At 54.9% G+C, this 18,575-nt stretch overlaps 5 protein-coding genes across 5 annotated transcripts; 3 read left to right on the top strand and 2 right to left on the bottom strand.

The window, feature by feature from the left end:
- Nucleotides 1–394: 394 nt before the first annotated feature.
- bacC (Dihydroanticapsin 7-dehydrogenase) lies at nucleotides 395–1,436 on the bottom strand (the record flags this gene model as incomplete). The annotated part of the gene is made up of 3 exons (XM_036641748.1): nucleotides 395–450; nucleotides 582–1,035; nucleotides 1,092–1,436. The coding sequence occupies 3 exons, from the start codon at nucleotides 1,434–1,436 to the stop codon at nucleotides 395–397; spliced, it is 855 nt and encodes a 284-aa protein (XP_036493116.1).
- A 918-nt stretch (nucleotides 1,437–2,354) lies between these two features.
- On the bottom strand, nucleotides 2,355–4,526 carry lacZ-0 (Beta-galactosidase; the record flags this gene model as incomplete). The annotated part of the gene is made up of 6 exons (XM_036641747.1): nucleotides 2,355–2,655; nucleotides 2,709–2,983; nucleotides 3,036–3,221; nucleotides 3,280–3,689; nucleotides 3,745–3,929; nucleotides 3,988–4,526. The coding sequence occupies 6 exons, from the start codon at nucleotides 4,524–4,526 to the stop codon at nucleotides 2,355–2,357; spliced, it is 1,896 nt and encodes a 631-aa protein (XP_036493893.1).
- Nucleotides 4,527–8,844: 4,318 nt separating this feature from the next.
- On the top strand, nucleotides 8,845–11,865 carry vpr-1 (Minor extracellular protease vpr; the record flags this gene model as incomplete). Its single annotated transcript, XM_036641746.1, has 7 exons — nucleotides 8,845–8,976; nucleotides 9,034–9,378; nucleotides 9,428–9,491; nucleotides 9,543–9,639; nucleotides 9,690–9,747; nucleotides 9,801–9,857; nucleotides 9,913–11,865. The coding sequence occupies 7 exons, from the start codon at nucleotides 8,845–8,847 to the stop codon at nucleotides 11,863–11,865; spliced, it is 2,706 nt and encodes a 901-aa protein (XP_036493865.1).
- Nucleotides 11,866–12,382: 517 nt separating this feature from the next.
- mtr-15 (N amino acid transport system protein) lies at nucleotides 12,383–13,803 on the top strand (the record flags this gene model as incomplete). The annotated part of the gene is made up of 2 exons (XM_036641745.1): nucleotides 12,383–12,505; nucleotides 12,565–13,803. The coding sequence occupies 2 exons, from the start codon at nucleotides 12,383–12,385 to the stop codon at nucleotides 13,801–13,803; spliced, it is 1,362 nt and encodes a 453-aa protein (XP_036493043.1).
- A 1,824-nt stretch (nucleotides 13,804–15,627) lies between these two features.
- CGCS363_v009895 (Kelch repeat-containing protein) lies at nucleotides 15,628–18,435 on the top strand (the record flags this gene model as incomplete). Its single annotated transcript, XM_036641744.1, has 4 exons — nucleotides 15,628–16,312; nucleotides 16,363–16,440; nucleotides 16,493–17,316; nucleotides 17,368–18,435. 4 exons carry the CDS (start codon nucleotides 15,628–15,630, stop codon nucleotides 18,433–18,435), a joined length of 2,655 nt encoding a protein of 884 aa, XP_036493880.1.
- Between the last annotated feature and the right edge of the window lie 140 nt (nucleotides 18,436–18,575).

The raw sequence follows: 18,575 nt of genomic DNA, 5'->3' as shown, positions 1-18,575 counted from the left end.
CTTCCAGCCTCAGCTTGTGCGGTTATTATGTCTTATGACTAATCCTTGCGCCCAAACGAATGCAATCACAAAATCCAAAGGTAGTACACGGAGATCAAGCTGTAAAACAGTAGTTCACAGTCATTGTAGTGGTCTATCAAATCCGTTGATTTGGTCGCTCCTAGCTTTACAGGGCCCCTGTTGATGACCATCTTTGGAGAATCGTCGACCAAGCTGAGTGGCGTTCATGCCGATAATAGTTCGTTGCGGCTAAACCCTCGATACGATGAAACGTAGGGTCACTGACTCCACTCTCATACAATTTGATTGAATGTCTAAAAGCATTCGTTCTAAAAGGTGAGAGCCAAGAAAGATACGTCGACTAGAAGAGGCCAGGTCCTGAATGACTCCATCTCTAACTATGCACGCGGTAGCCGGTGAAGCCGAAGCACAGCGCTCTCCAGATTCTGTCTGCAACTCTGTGCTATGACACACAGGCTGGCCTAACAGAGGCTCCCTCTCTTATTACTTGCTGATGACATCCGTTTCTTAGGTCCAAACACCACACCCGGCCTGATTCCACAGCATTCGTCCACTTTTACCTCCATCTACCCGGAGCATTTGACCGTTAGTGGATGCTGACCATCTGTGGCTTGCAAGGATCAGACACTGTCTAGCAACATCCTCAGCATCCACGGGTCTCTTCGAAGCCACAGTCGCCTCCGACTCAACCCACTTCGTAGACGCTGTCTCATCTTCCGCACATTCGTTGCGAAACATGGGCGTATCAACAGCGCCCGGGCAAATCGCATTCACTCTCGCTTTGGGGTTGATTCTCACGGCGTCGGGAGCTAGAGATAACATGAGACCGTACTGGACGGCTGACTTGCTTGCGGCGTAGTCGGGATTGCCCGGCACGCCCATGATGCCGGCTTCAGAACCGATGATGATGAGCGACAAGTTCTTCTCGCTGCCCAAATTGGAGAGGCTCGAGCGATCGGTACGTGGAATTTGGCTAAGCCAAGATTTCGCAATGATAAACGTGCCTGTCACGTTCTACGAATCAATTGTCAGCCATCTGCCGCAAGTTTAAGACGCAATGGTGAACTTACAACATCAAGAGTTTTCCTGAACTGCTCAGCAGACATTTCCGTGATTGATGCATGATGTTTAACGAAACTTAGATCAAGAGCGGCGGCGCAGACACACACCGTGGGCCAATTTCCGAATTGTGAACAGATTGCTGTCCAGGCGTCAAAAACTGACCTCTCGTCTGTTGTATCGCACTGCAGCCACAGGAGATTCTTGTGCTGCCTTTGGAACTTTCTATGATCGATATCGAGCGCGCCGACGAAGCAGCCAGCGCTCAAGAACGCTTCAACGATGACTTGGCCGATTTGACCTCCTGCTCCGGTCACTGCAACGATAGTCCCTTCGAGGTCGAGTCCGAGATCCATTGTAAAGGCGTGGGTCGTCCTAATTGGTTCAAGTCCGATGTGGCACTAATTGAGATGCAGAGAAGAAGGTAAAGATAAGTTGTTGAGGCGACAAACGCACTATCAAGATAAGATCCAACCTGCAGGATGCGGGGACGTCACGTGCTGAAGACATGTTCGGCAGGCAGGAAGAGGATGAAAGGATTATGATTGCGTGAGAAATTATTGACAACAACATTGAACAGTGACTTGTGCTGTGATATTGACGAAAATACTTTGTCCTGAACACGCGCACACAATAGGTCGATGGCAAGACCAAGGTACTAGACTGCCTAAACACTAATTATGCGACCGGCACAAAATACACCAAATTCTCATGCAACGGTCTATATAATGTAGCAGTCGTCTACAATGTAATTCACAATATCAATACACATGACAACGGTACCAGACCGCGTCATTCTATCCTAGCATCTATGATAATATGCATGAAACAACAGCAACCCCCCATCATGCACCTCCGACCAGCAGATCCTCTATTCCCTGGATGTTATCACCCGGGATGTGTGTTCAGATGCTACTCGGCCATGCAAGCAATCTCGCGCTCACCCATGCTCATGAGATCTCCCTATGCTTTTTTTTAATGTCGATCACTTACCAAAGGAACCGGCTCGATGGAAGCGGCTGATGCAACCGCGGGGACAGACGACGTCGGCAAAAGTCTAACGGGACGGCAACAGAAAGGGAGAACGAGAGTAAATCGGTCGTTTCGTTAATCATTAAATGGTCAAGACGATTGTACGAATCTAATCTGGCCATTGTCCGCGATCGGACTGTTCATTAAAAACCCGCCTTAGCATTACTGTTCCCAAACCAATGAAAGATAGAAAGTGTGTGTGCATGTGTCGGAATCGGATCAACTGTGCATGGTTCTGTTCCTTACATGGTGCCGTTGACGGCGCCCTTGCGGGCGTTGGCGGCGTCGAAGAGGCCTTGGATGTCCACCTGCCACTGCGCGAGGTCGGGGCGGAGGACGCGGCGATCGTAGGTGACCAGGCCGTTGACTTCACCCTCGACGTCGCTGGTCTGGGTCCACACGCCGCCGCTGCAGGCGAACATCTCGACCTGCTCGCGGAACTCGCGGAAGAGGACGCGCGCGCGGTAGTTGTATGCCTCGAGACTCTCGTTGATCTCGTACGTGCCGTTGATGGTGTCGATCGCCTGTTGGACGTTCCAGAGACTGCGCGCATTGTTAGCATGGAATCCTTGGGCTTATTCAAGAGGAGGACGTACTGCTCAATGGAAACGTTGTGACCGATTCCACCGAACTCTCCCTGGAAACCGATGCGTGACTTATCATACGGAGACGAAGCCAACGAGTAGAAAGGAGTTCCGCATTGAGGGTTGGCGTAGTGATGGTTGTCCGAGAAGTCACCGAAGCCGTGGTCATACCAACCGCTGTTGGCGTTGATCAGTCTGGTGGGGTCAATGTCACGAACAATTTCGGTAAGCTTGTCCTCGGGGTGAGGAGCGTTCCTAAGCTGGCCCCAGCCCTCATTGTAGATGGTCTGCGGTGACATGTTAGTGAAGGGAAGGTTTAGATGAAGCGACCGGACGCACCCAGGTGACAATGCTGGTGTAGCTCTTGTGCTCCTCAATCATAAGCTGCAGCTGGCGCTCAAACTCGGCTTGCTGCTCAGCGTTGGGCAGACGCGCAGAGTTGGCAGTCAAGCTCGGCATGTCCTGGATGACGAGCAAGCCGATCTCGTCGCAGGCGCGGTAGAACAGATCCGGCTCAATCTTGATCTACAGATTGTTAGCATTGGTCACCGGGGTCACTGAGTTTTGACAGGGCTCTACTCACATGCTTGCGAACCATGTTCATGCCGAGGTTCTTCAAGACCTTTAGGTCATAGACCATGGCCTCGTAGGTAGGGGGCGTGTGGAGTCCATCAGGCCAGTATCCCTGGTCGAGGGTACCGAACATGAAGATGAACTCGCCGTTCAAAAGGGGTCGCTTGATACCCTCAACAATACCAGTTGAGATTGTTCGGAATCCAGTGTAGCTGTGGACCACGTCGCTCTCGCCCAGCCTGACGGTCAGGTTGTACAAGTTGGGGGTCGATGGCGACCAGACCTTTGGCTGAGACACTTTGAAAGTGAACTCCTCATCGGAACCTCCCGTTCCCTCTCCAATGGTGTTTCCATCCTTGTCCAGAACGGCAATCTGAACCTCAGAAGATGAGCTGGAAGAGCTGTGGACAGTAACAGTCACTGCGCGAGTGGTCAGCAATGTCGCATTTTGACTTGTGCTTTGAGTGTTACTCACCATTGCCATTGTGGTCGGCAGCGAGATCCAACTTCGTGATGTGGTTGGTGGGCGCGCTCTCCAACCAGACAGTCTGCCAAATGCCGGAGCAGGCTCGGTAAAAGATATGCGACGGGGTTCTAGTCTGCTTGCCAATCGGAATAACGTAGCCATCCATGTCCGTCGGGTCATGGACGAACACCAACCTTCACGTCCTGTGTTAGCAATCAATCGGACCAAGAAAGACAAGCCATTGGCACTCACAAGGTGTTTTCTTCGCCTTGGTTGATGTACTGCGTCGCATCAACTGTGTAGCGGAAGTATCCTCCACGGTGGAAGCCGGCCTTTTGTCCATTGATGAAAACGGTCGCCTCGTAGTCAACGGCCTCGAAGTTGAGCAGGACAGACTGGTTGCCCCAGTTGTTGGGGACCTGGAACTTCGTCGCGAACCACATGTGCGTGACGTCGAGCTCCTGGATACCGGAGATGGCGCTCTCAATGCATGAGGGGATCAACACCTCCCGGTCGAGAGTGCTGCCCGACGGCGGGTGGTTGACATCGGCGGCTCCAGCCGCGGCCTGGTAGGTCCAGATTCCGTTGAGGTTGAGCCACTTGTCGCGGCGAAGCTGTGGGCGCGGGTGATCCGGCCACGGGCTCGTTCCGACCTGGCTCGTCCAGTCCGTGTCTAGGGGTGGCGTCTGCAGCTTGTAGGGCTCCGCGGGCGTGTCAGACTGTGCGTTGGTGGTGACTGAGAGGGTCAGCGCCGCCAACGCGGACGAGAGGATTGTCCGTGAGAGATGCATGTTGGCACGACCGAAGGATGAGGTCGCAGGTTGCTGCAGGTCTCGGTCCCAAAAAGCCGTTCGAGGAGGAGGAGGAAGAGCACAGCTGGAGGGAGAAAGGTAAAAAAGAACGAAAGCAAGATGCAGCAGCAGCAGTGAACAAGAGGGGTCCCAGCGTAAAGGGGGAAGCTCCTTCTATACCTGCGCGGAGAAATCCTAATATTTTAAACTTTTTCCCAATGTCGGGACGAGCGTTGACGTTCAACTGACTTATATTTGTTCCAGGGGAAGCCCGTTTTACAAAGGTGCGGCAGGTCGCATAGCCTCTGCACATCAAATTCCCCACACTCGACTTGGCCGGACATCTCGGCATTGAGTCAAGCTGGATTGGCGTCTGACTGTGAGAAACGAGGCAAACGTTTCCAAAGTTCCGTTCCTCCTCGTCCTTCCTCTGCTCCTCTGCCGGGGTCTGGTTGACTGTAGTGTAGTGACGTGCCATGTAATGTTGCGTGCTCGACCGCCAGCCGATGCTGCAGGCTGCGGGTTCCCCGCACAAGAGAAAATTGGCGGTCGCAATTGTTCACTTTCCCATGTCTTGGCCGCGGCCTTGGCCGTGGAGAAGGGAGGGGGAGGATGAGGAGGGGGAAAGGCGGCCTGCCTTAGTGCTACGACGCCGTGTTGGTCGCGCAGATTGGTGGATTGCATGTGAGTAACGGACATCTAAATAAGCACCAAGCACTCTTCCGCTTCTTCGTGCGATATCACTCGTTGCAACCAAGCAGCACGTGGAGTCGTTCGATGGACGCACAAGGGAGCTGCATGATGCGGTCATCTGGGAGAGAGGGGGTTGTGAATGGTAGGCCACCCGACCCAGGCCGATCTGTCTGTTCTACGAGAAGAAGCCCGTAAGCTTGGGATAGTCGGGCTGACATCTGGCTGCGACCTTGACGGAAAGGGGAATTGAGAGACGGCAAGTGTTGACCGTCTTGAGTTCGCGGCTTCGTGCTGGGGCGGTCCCTTTTCCCATAACCTAAAAGGTTCCCGGCCAATATTAACAGGGCGCAGCCACAGACAGAAATATCTGGGCCTTAATTATGATGCGCTGTTGGGATGAAGGAATGATCGACAGGTCCTTTGGCTAGGGTGAACCGTAACGCTACACGCGCCCGGTTTTTTGACAACGCCAACTGTCACCGCCGGATTGAAAAAGCAACATAGACTGTCAAGGTTCAAAGAATCCTTCCCCCATCCTTCCTCGCCTCCATTTCGCTTCCATGTAGGTCATCGGGCATCTCCACAGAGAACGGCAGTACTCCAGCCAAGAGTCTTGTCCCTCCTGGCCGTTCATGATGCGGGGAAGCGGCAGATTCACCGAGCCTACCCGACTGGCTCTTGTGTCTTTTCTCGTCGCGGGAGGGGCTGAACCTTGTTTTAATCCCCCGACCGTGCATGCGGGGATAGCTGGTTTAGATCGACGGAAATGCCTTATTTCCTTTTACCGGCAGGGCCAGAATGGCTTGGGCCTTTGCAACGACCATTCACCTGATCATGATTCTTCCTAAGCGATCCAATAACCACATCCAGAGGAGAACGATCATCGCGATCCGGTGTACTTGTGGACTTCACGTGGATGTATGTCTCGTGGGATGTCTTGCCTGTATGTCTCGCTTTTCTTTCGTTCCTGGAATCGCCGACATGATTCCTGGCGGGAAGGGCGATGAAAGGACCGAGGTGCATGACTCTGGCAAACCTTCACAAATGAAATGCCTGCACTGGACAAGGTCATGGGCTGGTTCAACTCCTCCCACTGCAACCTCAGATCCCCGCTCCATGCTGCTCCGAACCAGTTTGCTTGACATGTCATTATTGTCATTTTATAACTGCAGTGCAGGCGTAGTACGGACGAACGCGTGAGGTCGCAATCAAGTCCATCGATTGATGGCACTTCGAAATCGAAGTCAATTGTAGAAATAAACAGTTTGCACCAAATGATCAGTCAATGTCATGACACATTGCGACATCTATCACGAAAAAGGCTGCCAAGCCAAACGACTCTCATACTTTGACTTGACCTATTTGTATCAGTGCGCGTGGATCTTTCAGCGACCGCCGCCACCATCGTCAAAATTCTCCCGAAAACCTAGCTGGCGAAGCCTTCGCATCTGTCAAGATCTTCGAGCACATACCAGCCTGTTTCCTCTCATTCAGGCAGGGCGAAGCGTAGCGCGGAACAAGTGGGATATTGCGGACCAAACACTGCAAGGGCCGCTACTTGGACGCAACTTCGTCTGTTGATGTAAGTTCGCGTCAGACTTGGGGCTGCAAACAAAATCTTGTTGCCTCCTGTTTGACTCGTTTCTCAGGAGGAACTCGGTTCAGCCAATGACGGGGCTCAATTACCTGTTGCTCGCTGAGTCTTCCTTCGAATATTCTTCCTCGGCGTTAGTTCGTCTGAAGATCGCCTCGAAACGGCTGTGTGAGGTGCATAAGTCTGTTCTAGCTGAAAGTTTCGGGTGCCTGCGACCGGAAACAATTGGCTGAGGACATGATTCGAGATGGAGGGTGGTCTGAAGACTGCATAGGGGTCACCTTGCGTGCTGGTGAAACGGGAACTCTGCTGAAATTCCACGTGAGACGAAGTTGCTGTCCTCCGCAGTTTAGCTGCAGTGGCAGTGGCCAACGGACTTCTCTGAACCTGACCCTCTACGCTTTTCCGGCCCGATAGAGATGTGGAACCGAGTCGCTGATCCGATCTCTCTTGCGGCTGAGCGCGAAAACAGGGCTCGCAGTAACCTAATCAGCCCATTGGCTTCCATCCCCAGCCTGCATTGTTGAAGGCAACAAGGACATGGCCGCGGAGATGACATCTCGGAAGATTTTACATGACAGCGAGGCTCTTCTCCGTCGACGATGCCATTTCGTTTGTCAGGGATTGCTAGACATTATCGCAACTCCTGCAGTGAGATTCAACGGTATTCGTTCCGTGAGAGTCAGAGAGATTCAGCGACCTCGGAATGAGTTCATGCCCACATACACGCGACATCTTGGCCGTTTGAAAGACCCAATTGGAAATCAAAGTCTTTCGAAAATATCCGCAGCTAGTTGAACGAAACAGACTTTGCTTGAGTCGGTGTGTTCAGACGTTCACAGTTACTGCTGTGGCAATAGTGAGAAGATTCGCTGTCTCCCCAAACCCTAAAACGTGTTCAAGATGTTCGGTCAACTACCGGTAGTACTAAGTCTCAGCGGATGTGTCCAGTTGTTTCTGACTTGACGTCACTAGACGATTGATAATTGCTGAGCAAAAGAGTTTTAACTTTCTCTTCGACAGCTAGGCGACTGAGTAATAATGCTGTTTCTTTCAAGGTTGGAGGCGCAGCATATTGATGGGACAGCTGTGATGAGCGAAACCATAAACCGCGCGCCATGTGATACTCAGACGAACTCCTTGTCATAATATTACTTTTCAGCTGTATTCGTCTCTCTCATCAACTATCCCGATCATGCTTACTCTCAGTCTCGCGTTGTTGTATGTTGCACGAACACACTCTCTAATTGGACAGAAAGATCTTATCAATCAGGAAGCCCACTCTGGAGGAGGGGCATCCGGAGATTGCGGCTGGAATCGATCACTACAGAACCCACTCCGGACCGGGGCAAAAATAGAGTTGTCCCATTCGGAGCGGAGTTGACTGCCCGTTCTGGCAGCTCTGAGCCCCGAATTGCCCACCGGACCAACATTACTTGGATGGCAATGTCGCAGTCTCATGCACCGCAACTGCGCAGATTCGGAGGATGCAACCAGCCAAGCTCTCAATACGAGGTCGGTTTCCGCAGGATGCTGTCAGAGGCCTCGGTCACAGTCCCATTGCAAACACTTTCAAGGGGTTCAAGTGCTTGTTATGTTTAAATTTCGTAAGGCGCTTCCGGGCTGCCGATATGACCGAGATCTCGGATGACAGAGTCGACCAACCAGCTCAATTGAAGAGGACCCCTTTCTTGGCGCACAAGGTAAACAACTTCCACAACCACACGATCCAGCCAAACAAGCTTATGGAAACTCCACATCATGGTCTCATTCAATACCACGCAGCTCACCACAGCCCACGGGTGCCGTGGAAGCCGAACTCGGCGGGAACCCGAGCTGCTGGATTAGGAAGGACTCAACGGATCAACTTCTCTTTTGGATTCAGTTGAAAGACGACATGGTAATATTGATCATGGATGGTGCAATACAATGTGATGCTCATGACTTCTTATAAGAACGCCGAAAACCGCCGTGATAGATACCGTCATGTTGGATTGGTAGCTGTCCATCCACGGCCCGTCGAACCTTACCATGCGCGCCTCAACATTTCTCACGGCCCTCTGCCTTCTTGGCAGTGGTGTCGCCTCCCGTGTTGGCCGAAGAGACAACTCCACGACAACGGACACGGTGATTCCCAACCGCTTCATCTTGCAACTGGCAGATGTCAGTGACGAACTCCATCAAGTCTGCGTGTGACATGATATACTCATCAACTTATAGGCTGCGGATGTTGCGACGGTAGCTGCAGCCATCAATGCGCGACCCGGCGCCCGAGTCGTCAAAGAGTTCAACAGCCCCGTTTTCAAGGCTGTCAGCATTGAGTCCAATACTGAAACCACCGACTCCCTCTCGAAGATCACCGACGTCGACTCAGTCTGGCCATCTCGCATGATCAAGCTCGATCCTTCACCCAAAAGCTCGCTTGACAAGAGAGACGCCGCAGCAGTTCCGTTCCGCGAGATTCACAAGTCTACTGGCGTCTACAGACTGCATGAGGCGGGTATCCTGGGCGAGGGCGCTAAAGTGGCTGTTGTCGACACTGGAATCTACTATGATCATCCCGCTGTAAGAATCCTTCATCCCATGTTTTGGGGCTATGTGTTGACTTCCAAAGCTTGGTGGTGGGTTCGGTCCTGGATTCAAGGTTGAGGGTGGCCGCGATCTAGTTGGCGATGGATGTAGGTTACCCATGATAAGGTGAACAGGGAGATGGGACTGACGATAATCAGCCTGGCCGAATGAACCTAAGAACCCCGATGACGACATTGAAGATTTCCAGGGACATGGAACTCACGTCGCTGGCATTGTTGCTGGTGAAACAGAAGAGTACGACAGCCGATTAAACCGCGCGAGCCGCTTGCTAATATGGTTTCCAGGTTCAAGGGAGTTGCCCCCAAAGCCAAGATTTACGGTTACAAGGTCATGGGTGCTCGAGTAAGTAACCTATCTCGGATGATCCAGCAAATTGAAGCTCACGATTCTGCCAGGACTACACCGATGACGAGACTCTCATTGAAGCTTTCCTTGCCGCCTACGACGACGATGTAAGCAGTTCATCCCAATGCCTCCAACGATATCCTTCGCTAACCGGCCATGTAGGTTGATGTCATCACGGCCAGCATCGGCGGTCCTGATGGATGGCCTGACAGCGCCTGGCAACGGGTGTGCGACCGTATCGCAGCTACTGGAATCGTCATCACCATCGCAGCCGGAAACTCAGGCTGGGAGGGCGCTTATCACGGCAGCTCCGGTTCCTCGGCCAAGGGCGTTATCGCAGTTGCATCTACGGAAGCGTCCGTTATTGCAGGAAAGCCCTTCAACGCAACCTTCACCGATGCTTCCGGTGTCTCCAAAACCTTTACTATTGGCTACATGGCCGACGAGGCCTTCCCCGAGACGCTCAACGTGCCGATCGTTCCGCTCACCTTGGACACCACCTCTGAGATCGCGCGCGGATGCCAGTCATTCCCTGCCGGAACTCCCTCTTTCACCAACAAGATTATCTTGCTCCGCGCAGGAGGATGCCAAAACTTGGTGAAACAGGCCAACGCGAGAGCTGTCGGTGCCCAGTACGTCCTCACCTACAACGACGAGTCCGTCATCGGGGTCCCCTTCAACTACGAGAGCGCGACCATCGGCACCGTATCTGGCGACGCAGGCCACGAGATCATCAACGTCATCAAGAACGGCGGCAAGGTCACGGGCGACTTCTCCCTCGACCAGAGCAAGCCCATTGGCATCCTCAACCCGTACGGCAACCTCGCAAACGACTTCACCAGCATCGGCGCCCTCAACGACCTGTCCCTCAAGCCTGACATCGCCGGTCCCGGTGGCGACGTCTTCAGCTCCTATCTCTCCCCGCCGACATGGGCTATTCTCAGCGGCACATCGATGGCGACGCCGTATCTTGCTGGTGTCGCTGCCCTGTACATCGGCAAGTTCGGAGGCAAGAAGGCTCATGGCGCCAAGTTCAGCGAGCAGCTCATGATGCGGATAATCTCCAGCGGTGAGCCGGTGCAGTGGTCCAACGATATCAACGTCATTGACGGCTTCACTGCCTCGGTGGCCCAGGTCGGCACCGGCCTTGTCAACGCTTCCAAGGTTCTAGACTATACCACCCAGCTCTCGCTCGAGCGCTTCGCCCTCAACGATACGGCCAACTTCATCGAGAGGCACACTGTTGAGATCACCAATAATGCTGCGCAGGCGGTCACGTACACCTTTGCCGTGGAAGAGGCTGGAGGATTCGATACCCTTGACGCTTCCGACCCGACCAAGATCGCCAAGTATCCCCTTACGCCCCAGAAGATGGTACCGGACGTCACTCTGCCTCAAGATGGGTTCAGTGTTGGACCGGGTGAGACGAAGACCGCCGAGTTCATCTTCAAAGCTCCAGGTGGACTCAACGCTGCCCTGCTACCCACTTACAGCGGAAACATCGCTATCAAGAGCAGTGTCGGCGAACACCTTGCCGTCCCTTACCTTGGACTGGCCGCCGATCTCCAGAAGGAGATGCATGAGACATTCGAAAAGGGTACTCCTACAGGGACGAAAGGCCCTGATGGTAACACTGCGTTGGATGCCACCAAGCCGGTCTCCTTCACGTTCGACCTCTCCACCGGAGCCCAAGATTTCCCCCGCATCGCGTATGAGATGTTGTGGGGAACCAAGGCCCTTCGATGGGACATCTTCGAGGCTGGATGGGATGAGAGCCGCTGGACGTCGTACCCTCCCGTGGTCGGAGAGAACGGCTACGTTGGAACTGCGACGGGATACCGTGGCTCGCCAAGCCAGGCCAACTTCGACCCAGCAAGGGACGATAAGAACTGGACGGTTGCGTTCCCGTTGGTGAACATCTTCCGGACGTCCATCGAGACGGCAAGGCACCGTGTTTGGTGGCTGGGAGGGCTCGGAGATGGGACCGACATCAAACCTGGCAATTACACGATGCGTTTTGCGGCGCTCAACCCCCTCGGTGATCCGGCTAAGGCTGATCATTGGGATGTGTATGAAGTGAAGGAGATCACCGTGGTTTCTTCTCCACACTGGTGATCGTACGACCCAACTCCGCAGATTTGTGCTTTCTGGGACGTCGGATGTAGGGAGCCGAAAGAGTCCGATAGGCTCCGAAGGGATGCCCAACCTGTCGGCGCCGGCTCCCGGTGCCGGAGTCGGTGGAAGATGTGTTCAGTCTTTGCGACTTTCAACTTTCTTTTGTCTACCCATCCCGATACTTATTGTTAATTATCGATAATAATGTTGATGAACTATTAGCTAACGAAAACAAACATGAATCTGCATAGCCGACCTTCTGTTATTGATCTAGACGGCTGCCGACTGCAGAGTGACATTGCAAGATAAGCGCTTGCACCATTGGCAGGGGACGTCGATAAGACATGCATCTCGTATTGATCATCATCACCAAGTGCTGGTCATACATGGCCTACCCCGCCGATTACAGACAATGAGCGCAAAATTGACCTGGGCCTCTCGTCTGCTCTCGCATTCAATTGAAACAATTGGGATTCCGGAACCGCAATCGAAAGGTGCACTTGGGTGATAGGAAGCGATGAAGCAGTATCGTGAGGATTACAGCGGCGGCGAGGTAGGCATCGACGGCTTCAATCATGACTCCAGTCGACCGGTGGTCTACGACGACCTGGACCCTTTTGGGCACGAGGAGAATCACCAGGTAATATTCGCGAAAGATCTAACATCACCTCCAGGAGTCATGCTAAACACGTTGCACAGATCAAGTACAAGACTCTATCATGGCATCTCGTCGCCGTCCTCATGATCGCCGAGATCGTGAGCAACGGCATGCTCTCCCTCCCCTCCTCCCTCGCCGTCGTCGGAATCGTTCCCGGCGTCGTCCTCATCGTCTTCCTCGGCATCTTCGCGACCTACACCTCCTGGCTCCTCGTCCAGTTCAAGCTCCGCCACCCGGAGATCCACTCCATGGGCGACGCCGGCCAGATCCTCTTCGGCCGACCGGGCCGCGAGCTCCTCGCCTTCGGCACCGTCGTCTTCGCCATCTTCGCGACAGGCGGCCAGCTCCTCGCGGGCCAGATCGCCCTCGCGACCCTTAGCGACAACAAGCTCTGCCTCATGCTCTACACGGGCATCTTCGCCATCCCGACCTTCGTCTTCAGCTTCCCGCGCACGATGGACCAGCTGTCATGGCTGTGCATACCCTCAGTCATTTCCATCCTCGTCGCCGGGATCGTCGGCATGATCGGGGCCGGGCTGCACCCTGCGGCCGACCGGCAGGTCAGCGTCGCGGTCGCGTCGGACTTCTACACGGCCTTCATCGCCATCACGAACCCCGTGTTCGCGTACGCGGGGCACTTCATGTTCTTCATCCTCATGTCGGAGATGCGGCGTCCGCAGGACGCGATGAAGGCCGCGTACGTGCTGCAGGGCTTCGCGACGACCTTCTACGCCGTGTTCGCGGTGGTGTGCTACGTCTACCTCGGCGACGGGGTCGCGTCGCCGGCGTTCAGCAGCCTGGAGCCCAAGTGGGCGAAGGCAGCGTACGGCATCGCGATTCCGAACTTCCTGCTGGCCGGATCCCTATATGCGCACACGGCGGCCAAGTTGATCTTCGTGAGAATCTTCCGCAAGAGCCGTCACCTGCACAGTCATACGCTGGCGGGATGGGGGACGTGGACGGTGCTGATTCTGCTGTCGAACGCGGCGTCGTTTGTGCTGGCTGTGGGAGTGCCAATTTTCAATTACTTGATCGGCATTGCGGCAAGCTTGTTCGCGGCGTGGTACACGTATGGGATCGCGGGCGCGTTCTGGTTGCACGATAACTATCACGACTTTGACGGGTGGAGGCAGTGGGCACGGAAATGGTTCCAGACGCTGGTGGCGGTGTTGACCTTTGCTGCGGGAGGGTTCATCTGCGTAGCGGGGACGTATGTGACGGTCAAGGGCATTGCGGAGGCATATTCATCTGCTGAAGTTGGCGAGCCATTCAGTTGTTAGATTGCAGCAGGACAACTCATGTGAGTGGTGTTGACATGATCTATCGGCGTTGACCGAAAGCCTCAGACAGTGCCCCTGAAGATGATGTCTCGGGCGCTGAAGACACATGTGGGAGCCATGTTAGCTAGAGTCGGATGATCTGCAAAACGTTTGAGACTTTGAACAAAAGAAATGGTCCAAAAATAACTTGACGCCTCAACAACATGAGTTGACTGTGGCTATGAGCAGAGCCATAGTTGATGATCTCTGCATTAGAACGAGTCTTCAACATTGCAATCGGGGAACTCTCTCCGTTAACGCTCAACCATCTTCCGTCTACAAGACCAGGCAACGTTGCAATCCAAAACACTGTGCTTTTGCCCATGAAATGAGTGCAATGGACAGTTGGGAGATATTTATTTACACTGCCAATACGACAGGGGTCCCTTGTGTGACGTCACGAACCGGCCCTGAAGCCGCTTTCGTTCCGTTTCCCGCTCACACCAAGTTCATCCCTTTCCCACCGTTGGCCGTTTTCATATGCCCCGGTCGCTGCGTTCCACCGTTGTCCATTCCTTGGTTCCCGTCGAAGCAGCAGCTCTTTCATCCAACACGCGACACAGGCACAGCTCCTGCAGCCGTCCTCGGTCTAGCCCAGCCAGGGAATGGAACTCGCCCTGGAGCACACAACCTTACCTTCATGTTCCGCCGACTGCAGGAGATCTGCTACAATCCCCTGTGTTCCTACTGGCAAATTGCTAAATCAGAGACAGGTTCTGGCATCTCGATTGGGTCCAGTCTGTCTTCGTCCGACCGCGACACCGACAGACGGCTCAGCCTAGGGTCGCATTCGTGCAGCGACCGGGTCTCCAACATGGCCTGCCGATGATGACGGGTGAAGTCATCGCCGCCAACCTCGCCCAAGTGGGCACCCAATCACCGCGGCGCGTCGACACCGTTCCTGGATGAATTCAGCAACGACTGGCGTCTGCCCAGCCTCTACCAGGTTTCGCCCCGATGCGCTTTGCCGGACCGGCCTGTCACGCTTGTTGTGCCACAAATCCCACCTCGCTTCGACTCGCTTGGAGGCGGCCTCTGCGATAAACGGGCGTGATATTGTGGCGTTTTCTTCTTCTTTTCCTGTTGTTGCCGTGACGGCTTCCAGTTCGTCCACGACTGCCACGCTGCCTCCGCGGCCGCCACCTCGGTAGCGCCCAGTCCCGTGGCTATCACCCTTTCCACTGGATGGTCTCATTAACCGTTTAAGTCTGTAGTGCGACTCTGTGATGGAGGTACCAGCGTACCCTCTGCTCCATTTCCCGGGAGCAACCATCTCCCCGCGTTTTCGATATACTTGAATCTAGGGCAGGGCAAAAGTCGCCTCAGCCAAGTATCCAAGTATCCGTTCCTGGATCAGGTCGAATGACTTGGACACGCCGCCCTTATTTTTTATCTTCATTTTTATTCTTAATCTATAATCTCTTAACCTTCTTCCTCCTTCTAAATGCGTTTGTGATGCGCAGAGAGAGGTGACCATTATTCCCCTGTCGCGCAAAGGGTCCAGAAGCCTTAAACCCGTCACATCTTTCTCATCAATCTGCCCCAACTCTACCCAAATCCACGTCTCACATACAGCTACCCTGCCGTAGGTGACCTCACAGGCTGCTTCCATCCCGCTCCAGACTGCGGGCGATGTGACAATCCCTACCGCCCATCTGCAGGGTGGCGACATCATAGCAGCGGCAGCCAACCACTGTCCGCACGTCAGAGCCTCCCACCCAAACAGCCCGTTATTTCGTATCCCAACAGTCGCCACGCCCATTTTACCCCGTCCCCTTTCTCACGATGTCCTTTGTAAATCTCTCCCGTCCTCCTCTGGACCACCGCTCACACAGCGCGCCACACACACGACCACGCTTCAACTCGCAAAACACCTCCGACCGCCTACGAGAAGGATCCGGCCTGCGCCCCCGACCGTTCGGAATGGTGAGCAACATCAAGAAAGACAGGAAGTCGATGTTTAAAGAGGTGGGGCTGGAGGATGATTTCAGCGATGAGGACATGCCCGGGACGCCGACGTCGCAACACGCGCGCGACCGCAAAGGGTCGGTTTCGAGTGAGAAGGAGTTCGGTGACGCGAGCGAATTGGTATCAGAACGCACCCGAAGTTCGAACGACGACAGTAACGGCGATGTAGACGGAGACGGTGAGGGGGAATACGGACGCCGGTCCGAAACCGGGCGGCATGAGCAGTCCAGCAATCCTCAACGTCAGAATTCGATGCAGGTTGGGAAGCCGGCTTGGTACACCAAACTTCGGCGTCCGAAGATTAAATCAGTCTCAAGCGCGCCGCCGCCGACGGTCGCGAGTCTGCAACGATTCGCCATGATTGCATTGATCATTGCTGTCATTCTTCCGGCTTTCAGTTACAGCAACGGCGGCCAAAAGGTTGGAAGTGGAGCAGACGCCGGTGTCATTCGGCCGCGACAGACTACATCTACCGATGTTTGCTTGAGATGGAGTCAACAAGGTGGGCTCTTTGTCTACTACATTGGTCGGACGTAAGCTAACCAGGAGCAGTCGCGTTGCTCAATGGGACTTTATACATATTTGGAGGACAGGCCAAGACTGAGGCGACACAAACCACGAACACATGGAGTAGGTCGACTTACACGCGTTGCTGAGGCTATTTCTAACCCGTACCCCGCAGACAACAACTTCCTTACTCTAGATCTCACGAAATCCTGGGATCGGTCTTCACCATCGCTCACCGGGAAGCAAAAGCCTGATGGACCACCCGCGGTCGCAAATGGCTATCTGTGGAACGACTACAACTACCTCTATCTCTACGGCGGCCAGTTTGCCGATAACGACGGTGCGGAAGGTGTTTACGCGACCCCCGCTGCCATGTCGATCTGGCGGTACTCCGTCAAGGACAACTCATGGCTCGAATTCAGCGACCCGAAGACCTCGTCAGGAAACTACTCGACCGATGCCAATGTCGCTGTTCAGCGATCCTCCGAAGGAGCTGGGTTGTCTGTCCCCGAGCTCGGTCTTAGCTGGTACTTTGGCGGCCACCTCGACCAGTCCACAACTCCAGGGTGGTCGATTCACACACCCAGGGTTTATCTTAAGAGTCTGCTGGAGTTTACGCACCCAGGTTACATGAACACTGGGGTCAACTCCCTCCGTGGCGCGGGCGCTGCTGACGGCGGTGTCTTCCGCAACATTACCGAGGGCGGTCTCCAAGATTCTGAAGCTTTCCCCGAGAGAGCTGATGGCGCCCTTGTGTTTGTACCGGGCTGGGGTGTGAGGGGAGTCTTGATTGGCATGGCAGGCGGCTCGGCAGACACCTTTGTTGATGACTTGGGAACACTGGATGTGTACGACATCGCCACGTCGGAGTGGTATCATCAGAAGACGACGGGCGACAAGCCCTCGGTCAGGGTGAATCCCTGTGCTGTCGTCGCCAGCGCACCCGACGCGTCGAGCTTTCAGATCTACTTCTTCGGCGGCCAAAACCTTCAGCCATATGTAAGCTATCTAATCTGATTGCATATGGTGACGTCGCTAACCCCCTAACAGAAACAACAAACTCAGTACAACGACATGTACATCCTCACCATCCCCTCCTTCACCTGGATCAAAGTCGACGAAGGCGACGGCGTGCCATCACCCCGAGCAGGCCACACCTGCAGCATGCGCGATGGCCAAATGGTCGTCGTGGGCGGCTACATCGGCCAGAACGAAACGTGCGATAATTCCGGCGTATACGTCTTCAACGCCAGCAGCCTCCAATGGAGCGACAGCTTCAAGGCCGCAGACCACCCGGCCGACATCAGCCCGGACAACTCTGTCCTCGCCGGTTCGTGGGGCTACAAGGTCCCCGGCAAGGTGCAGAGCGTCATCGGCGGCAACTCCGACGGCGGCGCCACCGCCACGACCCCCGCCGCCGGCCCCGCAACAGGCGGCCCCTTTGCGACCGGCAAGCCCCCGGTCTTCACCATTACGCAGGACGGCGCGACGGCTACCATCACGGCGTTCGGTCCCACCAGCACCGGCGGCTCTGCCCCCGCCAAGGACGAAGACAACGGCCCGAACGCCGGCTTGGTCGCCGCGGGCGTCATCGCCGGCATCCTCGGCGCGCTGGCGCTGTATCTGGGCTTCTGCGCCTGGCTGTACCGCCGCCAGGTCGCGGCCTACAAGCAGCATCTCTCGCAGGTGAACCGGTACTCGGGCGCAAGCTCGATGCACTTTGGCGGCGCATTGCTGGCGGCGGGAGCAGCCGAGCGCCAGGAGAAGCGCGGCCACCGCAGGGATGCCAGCACAGCCAGCAACGAGTCATTCTCGTGGGTAGGAGCGGGTGTGGAGCCGAAGTGGATGATGGACGAGCCGACGCCAGGGTCTGGATCCGGATCCGGAGGCACAGGGGGCACGGCGTTTGGCAGTGGCAGCGGCGGCAGTAACCCCAGGAGGCCGAGCGAGGATGTGCGCAGCGGGAGGGACCCGCGGACGAGCTCGAGCAGGCATGCAAACACGGATAATGAGAGCGTTACCAGTGCGGATGGCCTGCTTGACGGGCAGGAGCCGAGTTTCTTCTCGGTTGTGATGGGCCCGCGACGGGCGCTGAGGGTGGTTAATGGGGTGGAGTAATGGGAATCGGGAAAAGTACACGATTTGAAAGCGATACGACTGCATGAGAACACGATATGGAGTTTCTGTATATACTGTGCACATGTCCGAGGCGGAGTGTGCTCCTTGCAATCGCTAGATACCCTTCCGCTATGTACACG

Source organism: Colletotrichum siamense (genome assembly GCF_013390195.1).
Source record: "Colletotrichum siamense strain Cg363 chromosome Unknown KSG_Cg363_contig06, whole genome shotgun sequence".
Classification (NCBI taxonomy): Eukaryota; Fungi; Ascomycota; class Sordariomycetes; order Glomerellales; family Glomerellaceae; genus Colletotrichum; species Colletotrichum siamense.
Note: the sequence above shows the minus strand (reverse complement) of the source record. Positions and strands in the feature narration are given on the sequence as shown.